The sequence below is a fragment of the Frieseomelitta varia genome, unplaced genomic scaffold, assembly GCF_011392965.1.
Source record: "Frieseomelitta varia isolate USP_RPSP 00005682 unplaced genomic scaffold, Fvar_1.2 scaffold_371, whole genome shotgun sequence".
Taxonomy (NCBI): domain Eukaryota; kingdom Metazoa; phylum Arthropoda; class Insecta; order Hymenoptera; family Apidae; genus Frieseomelitta; species Frieseomelitta varia.
In genome coordinates, this window is record NW_025110114.1 from 313728 (window position 1) to 332582 (window position 18855).

Here is an 18855-nt window from a genome sequence, read left to right on the forward strand (position 1 = left end):
AAATTGTAAAAATTCGGTATTCCTATTCCTTGCGCGAGGATGAAAAGAAAAACAATTGACAAAGGATGTTTAAAATAATTGCTATTAAAATTAATAATATAATATAGTATTAAAATTAATCGAAATTGAACCGAACCTGAAAGGTGTAATCGTGTTCGTTTTATCTTATTGCCAACGATTGTCATAACGATGACGATCGATTCCTAAAATTCCTAAAAATTGTTATTTGCAGCGAACAACGCAAAAGAACAAAGGGAAATTAACGTAAATGACTTAAATAAACAGTTCGTTACTCGTTCGTTTTGAACTTCCTTCTTTTACCCGAGAGTTGTCGCCAATTTCACAAACAATTTCGCAAAGAGTTTCGAATCGTCTGGCAACGAATCACTGGCAGTGGCTCGGGCTGTAAACTTTTCTCTCAGTTTCTTCTCAGAAATGACCCGGAACGTGTCGTCGAGCTGGCTAAACTCTACTCGTGTACTATCGTATTCTCGAAGTATTATAGAATTTGCTTCGAATCGCTTCTCCTACGCGTGTTGCCCTCCCTTTTCCTCCCTTTGTTTTAAATCACGCGTGAATAGAGGACACGATCGTCACGCGAGACCCACCGGCGATGGCATTAATTGTCTGATTATTTTCTCGGTTCTTCTTTCCTACGTTCCGATGGCCGATCCCGCGGCAGAGGGTGCCACCGATCTGCCCCGTGAGACGCAGCAAAAGCTTCCCGAACGAAAGCGAGGCGACCGATCACGCAGCCGAGCTCGAGGACTTCCTCTCCTCCAGATCAGGTATTTTTCCTGTCTGTCCATTTGATCAATTTCACGACTAAAGGAAAAAGAAAGATCGCCAGTTTTAACATTCTCTGCGTGCGTGTACAATCTCTTTCAAATTAGGTAATTTATTTAATTTAATCAAGTTTACTACTTAAAGGAGTATTTTATTTTATTTAATCAATTTCGCGACTAAAAAGAAAAAAAAATCGCAAGTTCGAACATTCTTTTCAGAGGTATTTTTCGTCTTTTTGTCTTCAGGTATTTTTCCTGTCTGCTCATTTGATTAATTTCATGACTAAAGAAAAAAACAGATCGCGAGTTTTAATATTCTCTGTGTGTGCGTACGATCCCTTTCAAATTAGATGTTTCTTATTTGTATTTTATTTTATTTATTTTATTTATTTAGTTCAATTTAATTTAATCAAGTTTACTCCTTAAAGGAGTATTTTATTTAATCAATTTCGCGACTAAAAAGAAAAAAAAGATATCGCAAGTTTGAACGTTCTCTTCAGAGATATTTTTCGTCTTTTTGTCTTCAGGTATTTTTCCTGTCTGCTCATTTGATTAATTTCATGACTAAAGAAAAAAACAGATCGCGAGTTTTAATATTCTCTGTGTGTGCGTACGATCTCTTTCAAATTAGATGTTTCTTATTTATATTTTATTTATTTAGTTCAATTTAATTTAATCAAGTTTACTACTTAAAGGAGTATTTTATTTAATCAATTTCGCGACTAAAAAGAAAAAAAAATCGCAAGTTCGAACATTCTCTTCAGAGGTATTTTTGTCTTCAGGTATTTTTCCTGTCTGTTCATTTGATCAATTTCATGACTAAAGAAAAAAAAAGATCGTCGGTTTTAACATTCTCTGCGTGTACGTACAATCTGTTTTAAATTAGATGTTTCTTCTTCTTCTTCAAAAAAAAAAAAAATTTACAAAAATCGCGAGTTCTAACATTCTCTCTGTATGTGATTCGATAAGAGCGTTACAGATTTGTATGAGTATCGTGACAGGAGTATTTTATTCAATTTAATCAAGTTTATTCCTTAAAGGAGTATTTTATTTAATCAATTTCACGACTAAGAAAAAAATCGCGAGTTCGAACATTGTCTGCATGTGCGTACAAATTTTTTTCAGAGATATCTTTCCTGTCTATCAATTTGATCAATTTCACGATTAAGAAAAAAAAAAGATCGCCAGTTTTAACATTCTCTGCGTGTACGTACAACCTCTTTCAAATTAGATGTTTCTTCAAAAAAAGAAAAAAAAAAGAAAAAAGAAATTTACAAAAATCGCGCGTTCTAACATTCTCTCTGTGCGTGTGCATCTCGTGTATAGTAATTTCGATTCGATAAGAGCGTCACAGATTTGTATTTGTACCGTCAAAGGAGTATTTTATTTAATTCAATCAAGTTTACTTCTTAAACCATATACTTTGAGAAAATGTAAGAAAAAAAAAAAATTGATCTTTTTAAACCGGACTACCAGAATACCTCCTTAACTGCTATCTGCCATCTTTCCAGGTGTAACGGAACTGTCGATGGATAAGCCAGAGTTCGAGGAAGACGTGGAAGACGAGGAAGATGAAGAAGATCACTGGAAGGACGCGTCGCCCATCACGCCAACCTGCAGTCCAACCAAACACCCGCCAAAATCGAGCCAACCTGTGAAAACCGTGGAGGTGGACGTCCACGAGTTCCAGCCGACCAGCCCTCTGGACGAGAAAGACGTGATCATCATCGACAGCGGCGCCACGCCGCCTAGCAAGAAGCTGGCCACGAGGTACAACCAGGTACTGGCCACTGGGCCGGAGAAAGCGACGCCGAAAGTGAAATTAAAGCGGGAGACCAAGGTGATAGAGTCGGAGGAACCGTGTGAAAAAGTGCCTGAAACCGGGAATGTGAGGAGAGGAGCCACGAAGCGGACAGAGTCGACGGAGAAACAAGGTCCCAAAGAGGCAGTGGAGACAGATGGGATGGAGAAGGGCGCGAGGAAGAAGGTTTTGAGGAGGAAGGAACAGGATCGGAGATCGTCGAGGAGAAAGTTGGAGGAGATCGAGGAGCCAGCCTCGGAGGCTTCTAGAACGGATGCTGACGACTCTAGGCGGAGGAGAGAGTCGGAGGGCGGTCTGGTGAGATCCAGGGAAGAGAGGAAGAGCCTGAAAGAGCAGGAGTGCATAGAACGAGTGACGGAGTTTCTGACGAAGCACAGCGTGCTGAGTTACGCGGAGACGATGCCAGGCGGCGAGAGGAGAGAGGAGAGAGAGCTGGTCCAGTCGAGTTTCGTAGAAGTGGAGCAGGAAGCGAAGACAGCCGAGGAATCGTCGGTGAGAAGGTCCGAGGAGCAAGTGAAAACTCCGTCTTCTGTTGAGTCGGAGAGGCGAGTTCCAGTGTCGATTAGGTTAACGACTGATAGGCCACAAGCCGCCGTGGAAGAGGCGAAGCTGTCGGTAACGAGTCCGGAGACGGAGGCGCCGAGAGAGACCAAGCGTCGAAGCTCGATGAGAAAGAGACCCGGTGCGTTCTCCCGGGAGTCTTCGAAGGAGTCGTTGCTGACTGGAGACGAGACGAAGAAAGAGGTGAGGATACAGGAGAACGTGGAGGAGATATACTTCGAGGACACGAGCGAGCACACCAGCGCCATTCTGCCGGAGGTTCAGCTGGTGAAGGCTAGGATAATCACAGCGGAGGAGGCGGCGGCGAACCGAGTCGAGGAACCGACGAGGATCGAGATACACTCGCCGCCGGAAGTGGCCGTGGTCTCCGACTCGGTGAGAGTGAGGACCGGACGGGTGCCGTCGCCGGAAATTTTGGACACGTCGCAGCTGCAGCTGGTCAGCTTGGCCAAGTCCACGTCCGAGAACACTTTGATCGAGAGAACGAGCGAGGAGAACAAAGTGTCGGAGAGGAACATCAAGGCGGAGATATTGCTGGACTTGTCGAAAGTGTCGGAAGTTGGTGACGAGGTGTTGGAGACGGAGTCGGAGGGGGAGGCGAGGGAGAGAAAGTTGAGCAGAACCGGTAGCGAGGGCTCGAAGAGGGGCGAAAGAGGGTTGAAAAGGACGAAGTCGAGGGAGCGCGAGGGAGAGTTTAAGATTGGCAGTTTGGCGCAGCCGGACGAGCCGGAATTGACGATTCTGTTGGAGGGCACGGTCGCCGAGAGAGGCAGGAGGAACGTGATGGACGATGACCGCGACAGTTTGGTGGACTTTGGCGTGGAGAAGATGATCAGGAGGTGAGTGAGAAGCAGAAATTGTGATTGGAAAAATTGACAGGAAATTAGAAGTTTTCTTTTTTATTTTTGCCTTCTCTCTTCTCTTGGAATTACCAGAGAGCTTTCGATTCGTGTTTCTACGAATACAATTGCTCAAGTCTTCAGATGAATCGTTGATTGGTTGATGTTTGCATAGCGTACGAGCTCTTGATTTGGGTTAGGGATCAATGCTTCCTTGGCATTCAAGTCCGCTACTTCGTTTTTCCAAACGATGCCTCGACGAGAGGGTATCCAGGCTATCTGTTACACTTTTGTTCAAGTTGAAGAGTAGAGTTCGGCGCAACAAATACGAACTTTTCGTTGATAATCTCCAAACCTGTCCTATATATTATAGTTAGACTCGGTAAGACTCGGTTCGCTGAGTGAATGGAAACGGTGGAATAATTAAACGGTGCTAATTAGCGGCGGAAGTCTCGCGAAGCAGAAGTTCCCTCGATGATTCGAGGCATCCTGAAAAGGGCTTCGAACGTCGATTAATGTACAATGTTATTTTCCGCGCAGCCAGTTGGCTGGATTACGCGAGTGACCGTAGGAATCCCGCGAAATGCGCACAATTGGTTGGAAATCTAGGTCGTCTGGAACACCACACAGTGTTTCACCGACCCGAAAATTCTATAGCCCGTGCTAACTCCGTTTCAGCGTTTCTTTCTTTCTTTCTTTCTTTCTTTCTTTTTTTCCTTCTTTCTTTGTCTCTCTGCTTTTTTCCGTTTGTTCGTGTTTTCTTTCACCAGCCGATCGTCGAGCGATTAAAACACGCCCGCGGCTCAATTATTTTCGCTAGCTGCGCTCGACGTCGCTCGATATCGACAGCGCAGTGTTTGATTTTAGTAGAATATGGACGAGAACTGTTTCGTACATTTGCACATCACTGTCTCGTATCTCGCGTTTTATGCTATTTTTCATATATTGGAAGGATCGAATTATTCTTCGAGCGAAAAATTGTACTTGGGACGTACTGGATGACGAGGCGAAACAATTTGAGAGAGCTATTGTAACTTTTAAGAAATGGATGCAAAGTGCAATTGAAAGTTGCCTGAGCGACTTTTAAAAATCCCCGAAAGAAAAAAGAATGAAGTACAATTTAAAGAGGAACAGGCTAAAGAATTCTTGGAACAGTCGAAGTCCAGTTTGAATATCCCGAATCGATTTAAAATTTAATTCCATTGATTTAAAGTTCAATTTGACAATTCAGTCCTGTCGATTTAAAATTTTAAACCTGATAGTTTAATTTTGCCGATTTAAAATCTAATTTGATTATTTCCAATTTGATTAATTTTATTGTGATTATTTTTTAATCTGATTAATTTTATTTTTATTATTTTTAATTTGATTAATTTTGTCTGATTTGAAATTCGGTCTGATTGTTTTTGAAATTTGATAGTTTTAGTTGATTTAAAATCTGATTATTTTTAATTTTATTAATTTTATTATTTTATTATCATTATTTTTTATTTGATTAATTTTATTACTTTATTATTATTTTTATTATTTTTAATTTGATTAACTTTATTATTTTATTATTATTATTTTTGATTTGATTAATTTTATTTTTATTTTTATTTTTAATTTGATTAATTTGATTATTTTATTATTATTATTTTTGATTTGATTAATTTTATTTTTATTGTTACTTTATTTTTATTATTTTCAATTTGATTAATTTGATTATTTTATTATTTTATTTTTTTGATTTGATTAATTTTATTTTTATTACTTTTAATTTGATCGATTTTACTGACTTATAATTTAATAATTAACTTGATTAATTTGACTAACTGGTTTTTTATTACATTGTGTTGATAAATTTTATTGATTTGCAATTTAGTTCGACTATTCCGAAAGTCGAAGTTCGGTTTAAAGAGGAAATTGAACGAGAACAGCCAACGAGTTCGACTAGAAAATTCTGAGAACGGGCTACAATCGCTACCAAAATTTCTTAACGATATCCCGACAAACTTGCAGCTCTTCTCAACTTTCTCTCCGCGTTCCCAATCTTTTTCGCGTTCCATCCACTTCGTACGTACGAGAGAGACCGACAAAGCAGAAACGAAACGTCGCGGAACGGAAGTGGCGGCGGAAACAGCAGCGGAGGAAAGACAGGAAAGTGGGTTAAAGGAGCGGAGCGGATGCGGATATAAATGCGAAAAGATGGAGCCGCCGGGAGAGAAATCATCGCGAGGGAGGGAACGAAACCAGGCGATAAAAGATAAGGCCGAGCGAACGGGAATAATGGCGAGGAACGAAACAAGGAGTCGTGAAACAAGAAGTCGGAGAAGGAAGAGCGCCGATGTGATCGCGCTTTGTTGTTTTGTGAACGGGGGCGTTCTTAAGAGGAAGAGTTGAATAATTAAAAGAAAAGAAGGAAAAACAAAAGAAAGAAAGAAAGAAAGAAAAATAAGGAAAATGAGACGTTCGATATAGTATCAGATACAGTGCTATTACTGCGAATCGAAATAGGCGCTAAGGTTATTGTAGGAGAATATTATTTGGAAAAATTACAGAAGAATATTTGCAAAAAAATATTTCAGTCTGCTGTTTTACTATTCTCCATTGTTCTCTGTGTTTTATTTGAAAAAATACGTCGAAAGGTATCTTGTGCTTGAATAGATGAAAATTTTACCTTGGTTTGTTATCGTAGATGATCTACTAGAGTTACTATCGTATAAAACAAAAAGATATTATTATTATTATTATTACACGTATTATTGTATTCTCTGCAATATTTTATCCATTTTATCCATATTAACATGGTGATTTAGAAATTTACAATGAAACGAGTCAACATTATTAATGAAATTTGAATCTTTCGAATATCAATTTCAATCGACAGCGATTTCCAAGAAAATTAGAAATATTTGCTTGCGGATAATTAATAGTAATTGTGGTGTTTCTAGAATTTTTGGTGGTCCCCAATTTTGGAGATGCGTCTGTCGAGGAAATGAGTCGAAGTACCTTTCTTCGTCTCCTAAATATTTCATCTTAAGTTCCTGTCGTAGGTCACTAACGACTCACGTAGCACAGAAAACGTGTGAATATTGTACGAATTCTGTTTGCCCCCAGAAAGGCTTGCCATCTATTATTAATCGTTTTACGAGTACTGCAACGAGTATGCCAACGTTTCGCCTTTAATACCACGTGCCAAGAAAATTCAGAAAAGCAAGAACTTGAAAAGAAGTTATATACTTGTAATAAATTACTTGACAATGGATTCAACTGTTATATTTGATACTATTGATCTTCCTTTTCGTATATTCACAGCGAGTGGAAATAAATTTTCTTTTTTTTTTTTTTTGGCTCATCGTCAGTGAAAATTTATATTTCAGAAGTTAGTGTATTATATTATTAATTTATTATTATATTATTATATTATATTATTAATTTATTATTATATTATTATATTATATTATTAATTTATTATTATATTATTATATTATATTATTAATTTATTATTATATTATTATATTATATTATTAATTTATTATTATATTATTATATTATATTATTAATTTATTATTATATTATTATATTATATTATTAATTTATTATTAATTATTATATTATTAATTAAGTGAGATCGTTTAGTTCGGTATGAAAGCTTACGTAGATTATTTCGCGGGAACGAAAAAGGGTTCGCATCCTGCGAACACGTACATCAGCCGTAATAATTAATACATCGATGTTTAATTATTCGAAAATCTACAATATTATCGAAATGTAAAATTAAACAGAGAAGGATTAACATCCCATGAACGTAAAATACATCAGTAAACCATATTACCATCATTAATATACACCAAACTATCCACTGTTTAATTAATCGAGAATCTACAGTATTATCAAAATGGAAAATCGAGCGAGAAAGAGTCAACATTAAAATAACGTGCACGTTGTATAATATACTGAGATAATTGATCAATGTATCAATAACATCAATATATTAAATTACCAGAATCAACACACCAAATTACAATGGATGAATTGTTTTACAAAGTTAGTTAAGTTTACTTTGAAAACACACATCGAACGTTTAGTTCGTGCTGTTCGGTGAGATTGTAACAGATGATCTTATAATCAACAGTATGATAATTGGTTTATTTATTAAGTGCTCGAAGAGGATTTAATAAATAAATTTGCAATGCATCAAAAGTACAGATTTTAAAGATAAATATGTATTCTTAGTTTGCTTAGAGAGAGCTCTTTGTTCAGTGTCAAATTTTTTTAGATTTTCGACAATTTTAGACATTTGACAAAATTTCGACAATTTCTTGGCTACTTTAATTTTAATTTCCAGTTTTTTCATGAACAGTTCGAATGCTTCCTACATTCATTCTAGCTTGATATATTGGCACTGGTAATACGGTGTATTTGTCATTAATAATTTTTATATGCCACTCACATTATAGTTACTGTTTAATTTCGACAATTTTAATTTTCACTTTAATGTCGACAATCTTTTATGAAATGCTGGAATATTTTCTACGTTCACTTTGATAATATGATGTATTATTAATAATTTTAAGTATATAACATGCAGCTACTGTTTAATTTTCGACAATTTTAATTTTATCTTTAACATCTTAACAATCTTTCAGTGTGTTGGAATACTTTCTACGTCCACTCTCAATTCGATATGTCAAATACTGGCAATACTTATTAATCATTAATAATTTTATATCAGGATAATAGACACATGTTTCTAATCACTTGAGAATCTCCATTAAGCTACTAAAAATATTATATATTATTATTATTATTATTACTTTTCCCCTATTTAATTTTCATTAATATAGAATTTTTTATTAATTTTATTATATATATATATATATATTTAATATAAGTAAATTATTAAAATAATAAATATTATATATATATATATTTAATAAATAAAATATAAAAATAATAAATATTATATATATATTTAATATAAATAAATTATAAAAATAATAAATATTATATATATAATACATAAAATAATAAATAAATAATACAAAAATAATAAATAATAAATAAACAATATAAAATTAATAATGGCAAATTAATGTGCCAGCAACAACGATTGAACTTATATCGCGAGTTAATAATTTATAAATTTTATTACAGTAAAAATAATTGTTACATTGTAAATTTATTTATTACACGTTAAATTTCACAGGTGAGATTTACATTAATATTTACAGCGTAACGAAACGTCCATGCCGAAAGTAAATAGTAGTAAACATACAAAACAATAAACAATATAAAACAATATAAAATTAATAATGGCAAATTAAAGTGCCAGCAATAACGATTGAACTTATATCGCGAGTTAATAATTTATAAATTTTATTACAGTAAAAATAATTGTTACATTGTAAATTTATTTATTACACGTTAAATTTCACAGGTGAGATTTACATTAATATTTACAGCGTAACGAAACGTCCATGCCGAAAGTAAATAGTAGTAAACATACAAAACAATATAAAACAATATAAAATTAATAATGGCAAATTAAAGTGCCAGCAACAACGATTGAACTTATATCGCGAGTTAATAATTTATAAATTTTATTACAGTAAAAATAATTGTTACATTGTAAATTTATTTATTACACGTTAAATTTCACAGGTGAGATTTACATTAATATTTACGTCCAAGCCGAAAGTAAATGTAGTAAACATACCCCGATAGAAACAGCGGCGCGCAGCACACCCTTTAGACGGTAATGGCAACTAGACGCTGGTGGAAAGGTGGCAGAGGGTACGAGAAAAGAGAGAAAACGGGGGAAGCTCGCTGCGGCAGTGAAGCTCGCCCGCTATTTCCTCCCACGCGATTGCAAAGCCTTCGTAACTCGCGTGGATCCCGCGCGCCCACATCGTCCGCAAACACGTTCGCATCGCACGTATACACGGTATTGCTGGACGACGAGACGAGGCAAGCCACGAGGAGATATACACGTACACACGGTATATACAGTGACGAGTCTGCGTGTGCATGCACTCGCAGGAGAACGCTCCTGGAGGTGGTTGCTCGCGATTAGTCGCGATTCTGACCGCCTCGACACTGCTCCGCAGCCTCGTGTAGCCTCTGCTCGACGCTCGTGTGCCGACCAAACGAAACAAAACGAAACGAAACGAAACGAAACGAAACGGATGGATCTGAAAAGCGGGAAATTACTGAAAAAGTAATTTCGCATTTGCCGGACGGTGGGAGCTTCATTCGCGTAAGTGTACGCACGTTCGTTTTATTACGTATGCAACGGAGCGTCGCGTCGGCTTTGTTTTTTTTTTTTTTTTTGTCTCCCCAAGAAACAAATAGATTCGTGCAGTTTTGTAAATATAATTTGAACGTAATGTAATTTCAATCGGTATCTTTGGACAGCGGCTAGGTCGTGGATTTTCGTGCGAATTTGTCTTTCTTCTTTTTCTTTTTCTCTTTTAAATGTAATTAAAAGGATTGGACTTGTTCCTTTTTTAGCCAGAGATGCTTTTAATTCAATTTCAGTTTAATTGGAATTTTTGTAGGAGGGAAAAATCTTTCTCTCTCCCCGCTCTGGAAATTATTTTTCAATTCGTTCGCCCGTTTGATTTCACGCAGTGCCGGCGTCGAGTGTTTTCTTCTTTTTTTTTTTTTTTTTTTTTTTTAATTGAAAACTTCGCGCCCGGAGTTTTTTCAAAATTTCATCAAAACACAATTTCAATTCCCGCCGAGTCAATTATTCGGTTTATCCGGTTTAATTTGAAGGTTGGAAAGGTTCGTTCAAATCGAGAGGACCGGCACGAAGTTTAAATTTGAACGGAATTAATTCGATTTCACGAATCGCCTGCGGGAATATACGTGAAAATTAAAAATTTCTCGAACAAGAGGCAAATACCATTTTGTCCGAAAATTGACACGATGCTCCAAATTTTTCGACCGTGTATGCATATGTATATACGATCGAGAAACAGTGAGAGAGAGAGAGAGAGAGAGAGAGAGAGGGAATTCGTGACGTTGTTTGGAGAGCGTGAGACGCGCGCGTGCAACGCCACGTTTCTCGATCATAGTACACGCGGATAGGAGCGTGTTGTTTATTAGATCAGAGTAAGCCAGTTTGTAGTGACGCAGCGAGACAGTGAGCACCTTGGCTTCGCGGAGGAACGTGAGAGGTAGCTCGTTCTTTTCACCTTTCTTTAGCCTTTCTTCTTACAATTAGTTGTCGTTTCTTTCTCTGTTATCCCTCCTCTCTTTTTTTATCTTTCGTCTCGCGTCGCATTGTGTGTTTTGTGTTGCATTAAGTGTTACGTAACCGCGGCTTAAAAGCGAGAATCTGATTTGAATTTTTGGAGTTTGAAGTCTGCATCAGGCTCTGAGGATTGTGATTTATTTTATTTTATTTTTTTTTCTTCTTCCTTTACAATCTTTTGAAAGTTGAAGCTACTTGTTTCTGAAACGTGGCTGTCCATTCGACACAAAAATTGTGAAAAGAATACTCATGGTACGGTTAATATCCGTGTCGCTAGGATTTCATGGTCAACTGTGGTAAAATGGTGGTAAAATTTAATCTATGTCGAGAAACTTTACATATCAAAACGTCAGATTGTCTTTTAAATAAAAAGAAAGACGTGAAAAATTGTTCTTTCATTGGTTATAATCGCGAGAAAGAAGTCAGTGTTTGAATTTCAAAAACTTCGTGTTTTCATTTTTCAGAATTCGCCTCTTTCGTTTGTCAAATGAATTCTTGTGTTTTGCATGTGCGTTGTACTCGAGTGAATCAAATTACTTTCTTAAGCCACCTCTAAACTACAGAATTTTAAGAATTTTTCATTTTAGAGAAACGTGAATTTTTTTTTTTCTTCCAATTCTTGATTGTCGTCGTGAAAGATAATACAACAAATATATACAAATTATTGATCCACTGGTTGGTTCATACCTATTACAACCAATTCATTCACTTTTAAAATCTATAAAATTTCCACAATATACTATAACGATTCCAAATGATGTTTTTACAATTAACTATAAATAGTTATTCATTTCTTCATTTTCCTTCAAATTCTCAGAAATGTTTCTTAAAACTCACTAGATGTTTCTTTCGTTCCTGGAACACGCGTCATTAGAATAAATTAACAACGATCAGTCTGTCTACTAAATTACCTCCGTAGCCATGTCAAATTAACATCTAAAAATAGAATTAACATACAAATTTGATCCGAGTCGATCGATTGTCTCGTTTCCCCATTTTTCCTTGAATTTATTATTCTCTTATTACTTTCATTTTCTTCGTTTGTTTTCTTTCTTTTTCTCCAACCGTAACACACATCGATGCAGAGAGAATGAATAATCAATGAACGAATAATAATCGCGGAAATGTGTTTCCAAAAGTTATCTATAAATTGCGATATTTCCTTTGAAATGGAGGAGCGTTCGAATTAGATTTTCGTCGTGGATTACACTGCACAAAAGTGAAATTAATGTCGGAGTGTAATCAATCAGCGGGGGATTCGCCTCTCGCGGCCGAGGAATGAATAAAACCGGACAAGTGTTTGAAGTTTCTCAAAGTGCTTGGTACCTTTCTCCTCTCCGCGTTTCTTACTTCATTTCAATTGTTTATTCGCGAGAGATAAGATGGGTACGGGGAGCGTGATAAATTGAAGCTGCGTGGGCGGTGAGAAGTGGAATTGATTGTTAGAATTGTTTAGCGAAGAAAAATGTTCGCGAATCCGCGGCGTGGTGGTTCTCAAGTTCTTGGTAGAGCTCGGCGAAAGTTTTCGAAGCATTCTGAAGTTAATGTTAGATAGAACGAACCATCGACGAAGAGTAATTTTTATTTTATTGAAACGAAAAAATCTTGTATAAAGTGTACAAAATCACAGTGTGAAAATTAAAGTGAACCATCGACGAAGAATAATTTTTATTTTTTTTTGAAATGAAAAAAATTTTGTATAAAATGTACAAAATTACAGTGTATAAATTAAAGTGAACCACCGACGAAGAATAATTTTTATTTTATTGAAACAAAAAAATTTTGTATAAAATGTACAAAATCACAGTGTGAAAATTAAAGTGAACCACCGACGAAGTATAATTTATCATTTTATTGAAACGAAAAAACCTTGTATAAATTGTACAAAATCACAGTGTGAAATTTAAAATGAACCACCGACGAAGTACAATTTTCATTTGATATTGAAACGAAAAAAGTTTTGCAAAAGAATTTTGTATAAAACGTAGAAAATCACAGTGTGAAATTAAAGTGCAGGGAACACAATTTATGACACGGACACGATATATTACGTTATAAAACGTTTTATGTGTTTTATATATTTCACTAGAAATCGTAAAAATACACTGTTATAAATATATCAAATTTTCGAAAAACCGTTTCGAACTATTTCTTTCCATTTAGGAATTTTTTTTTATTTTCTTGGCACGAAGCAGGAAGGTTTTTAACAGAACTGTTAAAAATTACTTTTGACGAACAATGAATTTCGAGGAACGTTCTGTGATCAATTTGTCTTCTGCGTGAATGAATTTTCAAAGTTTTCCTTCCGTTGGTTTTCAACAGTTGAAAGAGATATTGCGTGTACTGTATTTGTACACGTTAAGGGTGGCAAAGTGAGGAAAAATACATCGGATTTATCGCATGTACGTAAAGACAGAGTTTCAGTTTGTTTTACTCGGGAATTATTTGAGTCTAAATATTTTCAAGATTCTCGAAACAGAGCCGCGAGATGTTTCTAAGACTGTCAAAAAATTTTACGAGACGCGAAGTGTGTCAAGGTTCTCGAGATTAAAAATACTCGTGAAAGATGTGAAAATTTCTTTTCCACCGAAATTTCCATCACATCGATGTTTCCTTTTTAAAAATTTAGTCATTTTGTTTTATTTCTTCAGAGTTCAGAAGAGTACGTTTCGTCGAAAATATTTAAAAAAACGGAAAAACAAAAAAAAAAAAAAAATAAACGGAACGAAATTTTTCCTCGAAATTTTCGAAACGAAATTCCCGACTCTTCAAGAGTTACAAACTCCCATATTCTCGAACTTTCGAATATTTTTCTTTCGTGGCACCGCATTGAAAGTTCTCGAAATCGTTCGAGAACAGTCGGTGACAGTTTTACAACTTTCAATATTTTTACTTGTATTTTTCCAAATCGTTCCGCCCGGCATTGTGCTCATTTGGAATCATTCCAATTTCCTGGAAGTCCCGAAATTCCGACAGAATTTACGAGACTGCGTATCGAGCTGAGCGTTATTAGCTGAAATAATGATTGGATAAGAGGAAAGCCACGAGAACACACTTTTGTAAGAGTTCCTCTTGCCAGTTCCGCTTCTTCCTCTCGTCTCTCCCGCCTGACAAAAGTTCACTCCGATATTCAAATCACGTTTTGCACGAAAGGGAATTTCAAGTTGTTTCGAATGGTGGTCGAGAGGGGAGAGAAGCTCGTTGATTTTTGCACAATGTATGAGTGATTTAAGCGGCGAAACACGTGACTTGATTAGAGAAAAGAACGCGATCGAAGGTTAATGTGATTTAATGTCTTTCTCTCTTTTCTTCTTTTTTTTTTTTTTTTCCTTTCACGAGGATTGACGACACAGTATTAAGATTTATTTGACCAATCTATCAGAGGTTTGTCAATATTGTCTTGAAAGAAAAATACTGGTATAACTTAAAATTAATAATTTAAAACACTGTAATAATTATTATTAAATATAACAGTGATAATTAGAAATACTAGAGGACAGTAACAGTGATTTAAGTAAGTAATAATAAATTGTAATTTGCTAGAAGTTTACAGAGATAGTATTTTCCATGAATAAATTTATTAATATGTAAATTCTATACGCAAACTTTCTAGAAATTTTTAGAAGCAATCATTTAAAATTCTAACAGTGTGATTCAAGTGTGATTATAATTTCTCTGGAAAGTTTTTTATTGCATAAATTTTGTTTTTTTTCTCGGTGAAATATTTTAAATTTTTTAATTTTAAATATTTTAAATTTTGTAAAAAGAAATGATTCAAGACTTTAATATTATTATTACTTGTATTCATAATTTGTAATATTTTTAATTTATATCATAATTACTTAATTACTCTATCATATATTAGATCATGTCAACACGTCTTTGAAAATATCAAATTTATTTCAATTTATCACTTACTTTTTTTTTTTTTTTTCGTTACACATACATACCAATTTTGTGAATCTCGTAATTTTTGTTACAATGTTTCTATTCTATTTTTGTATTTTACAATAGGAATAAAATAGGGAGGAAACGAAATCGACGATGTAAAAATAATCTCGGCTCGTGGCTGATGTAATTTTCTCCCGGTATCAAAAATTCATCGCGATATTTCCTCGCTCTGACTAAGCATCATCGATAAATCGATCATTGCGAGATATGAATTTAGAAGATGCTTTTAATTCGTCCGAAAATAAATGCTCCGCCAACAACAACAGTCAAACTCGTGTGTAACAGTTGACGTTAATAATTATTCCAACTTTTAATACCGACTCGTTAAATAATTCACCGAGGGTGGACATTTTAATTTTCCATTTTTTGTTCCAACAAAATGGAAACGTTCTCGCCTTGAGAAAAAATAACTGGCAATTATTGGGAGCAGAGGCATAAATTACTATGTCTGAAATTTACTCGACCGACAGTTTGCAACCCTTCGCTATAAATAAAGTACTTGTACTATAAACCTTAGACGTGATATACGATGTATTCAGAAACTAAACACGCTAATTTCATACGCATTATGATTTTCTTTAGCGTGTATTCTGTAGCGTTCAAACGTATTATGATTTTCTGTAGCATGTGTACGGTAACATGATACTCCAATTATGTAGTTTATTAATAATTCGAATGTACATATAATTTACTAATAATTCATTCGTCTTTTATATACACATGATTTATTGGGAATCAAATTCTTTATTGAAACATTCGTGACGAATTTTTACTGTACATATGGTAAATGATATTTTTAGCTGTAGTAAATGTTGATATTTTCAGACATGGTAAACTTTAAAACTGGCAATTTTTCAATTGTTACATTGTTGAATTTGTAGGATATGAAATTTCGAAATTCTACGTAATGATTTCTCATGGGAAGTTTGTAGACTAGAAATTTCACTTTTTTTTATTTTTAGGTGATAGCAAATTTCGTTTGAAAATGACAATTTTTTTCCTTTGAGAAATTTTAAATTTGTAAAATCTACGAATTTTAATTTGGAAGGATAGCAAATTTCGTTCGTGAAAGATTCGTGTGTAGTATTTCCATAACCTAGATAAGATGGTGTCATTAGGAATGTAGAAGAAAGGAAACAGATTGAAGAATGCGAGATATAAAAATATGCAAAAAATCTGGAGAGTAAAAAGAATGGGATGTAATTAATGTGAAAACTTTAGTAATGAACATAACAAACATGTAATATATAGAAGAATGAATAGTATATGATATAAAATACAAAATATAAAAATAAGACGCGGATTGATGATGCAAGAGACTAGACAATACGTATAAAATATAAAATGTGGAATGAAAACGTTGATAGTGAAAATTACGAAAAATATTAATTAATATTATAAATAGTGAAATAATATTACTATTAATATTAATATTAATAGTATTATATATTATTATATATAATAATATATAATACTATATATTAATATTAATAGTATTATTACTAATACTATAAATAATAGTGATAATAATAATATTATAGTACAGTATAGTATATACTACAATAATAATAATAATAGTATAGTAAAAATATTAATTAATAAACAAATATTCAAAAAAAAAACAATGCGAATAGTCAGACACTAATTACGAATTTACCGAAGTAGTTCTCTCTTTGATAGTGTTCTGGCTTGGGCAAAGAATGTCTATCTCTAGAGAAAAAAAGGAAAGAAGAAAGACACAAGAGAGAAAACCCATTATTGTTATCCGTCAGTACAATCCTACGTTCAACAAAACGAAGAGGCCATTTTAAATATACACGTGTACAACGTATTGCCTTTCAGCGCAAATTACCTTTGTGTCGAAAGTACCGTAATCAAGTCATCATAAAATGTGCGCACATGACAGTGACACGATCAGTGTACGTACGTTGGTGCGGAGCTTTCTTCTTCGGAAAGTTACGAGATCTTTGGCAACGTATCGACGAAATCGACTCGGGAGAGAGAGAGAAAGGGAGAGAGAGAGAGAGAGAGAGCTTACACAACAGCCGGTAATGTTACCGATCGAGCGCGTCCACCGCATTGAGACGCCATTATATAAGAATTACGCGCAATACAAAACGTGACCGGTACACATCGCCGAGGACATTAAGCGGTCTCGTTCGTGTGAATCGGCTGTTCGAAGTCGTAGGAAGACGTCGTAACGAGGAATTATGCGAACGGTCAACCGGGCTCCTTTGTCGTGAATTTACGGCACGAGCAGGGTCTTACGAGCTTCCGGTATATATTTAATGAGGCTTCCGGACTTTTCAACGTCGACTCGAAGTCGACAGAGCAACATTCGCCCCGGTGAAAAATCGCCGATACTTCAGACCGTGTTTCAACGTACGGCGGAGAAGAATAAATCGCGCGACAATCCTCAACGTTGGCCTCCTTTCGAAAACGCGAGAACTTTATTTATCACGCGATTCTTCTTCCCTTCTTCTTCCACGAAGAAGATTCTCGCAGACGGAGGAATCTCCTCGTTGTCGAGGATTGTGCAAATTTGAAATTCGACGCCCTCCGTTCGATCGTTGAAGGAATTTTTCTCGCGAGCTACTACCGGTGATCTACCTGTAATCCTCGAAGATTGAAAACTTCCCTTCGAAGCTTCAAATCAATCCCATTAAAACACGCTGCACGATCTGTTTTCTTCTTTGCCAATTTTCTTGAACCTCACAATCGTGACGAAAATCCACGCGTTTTGCAGTTTAAAGTTGGAAATGGCGGGGGAAAAAATCGCATGGCGTGTTTCGAAAGGTCGTCCGCAGGGCAAGGGTCGACTTCAATCTTCGAGATTGACTCGGTAATCGAAAAATTACGGTGGATTTAGCAATGAAGGCAAATTTAAAAAAGAAATTAATATTATTTTGAAATTTATTTTTATAAAAATTATATTTACAATAAAACCTATTTATTAATTTATAAATATTTAATTATAAATATTAATTTATTTATTAATTTATAAATATTTATAAATTACTTATTAATTTATTTATAAATTATTTATTAATTATTTATTATTAATTTATTTATTAATTTATAAATATTTTTAATAATAAAATATTTATAAATTTTTAATAAATTAAAATTAAAAATTATAAAATTAAAAATAATTTTTCTTAATATTAATAATTATCATAAATATTATTATTTTCTTAATTATAATAATTATCATAAATATTATACAAAAATTTATTAATTTATCTTCATATAAATAAATTATATTTAATATTAATTTATTATTTAATAAATTTATTGTAATACGAATTGAATAAGAAATAGTTAATAATGTTCTAAATAATAATAAAATTTAAACAAGAAATTGAATGCTTTTTATCTAACGCTTTCGCAGGCATTTTTACGATTGTCAAGGACAAAAGTATCCTTACGATATGAAATAAAATCATCGCTTAGGTCTGCCAAAGTGGAGACGTCGCGCTTTAAAATGAGGCTATCTGGATCATCGTGCGACCTGTTTTTTTTTATGACAGTTTAAAATATAGACAATTTTTCGCGTCGAAGAACTTTCGTCCATCTGGTCTGTACGAGATTTAATTTCGGTTGTGCCAGTATCAATTCGGAATATTGAGAAAGAAAAGATCTGGGTTAATTACG

At 34.5% G+C, this 18855-nt stretch overlaps 1 protein-coding gene across 1 annotated transcript in view; it reads left to right on the top strand.

Moving 5' to 3' along the window:
* Positions 1-634: 634 nt before the first annotated feature.
* LOC122530998 overlaps positions 635-18855 on the top strand; it is a gene marked incomplete at its 5' end in the record, with an annotated part of 60664 nt that continues 42443 nt past the window's right edge. The window contains 2 exons of the mRNA XM_043658493.1: positions 635-788; positions 2297-4007. Of these exons, the coding sequence (XP_043514428.1) occupies positions 635-788; positions 2297-4007 (1865 nt within the window). The remainder of the gene's footprint in view (positions 789-2296; positions 4008-18855) is intronic.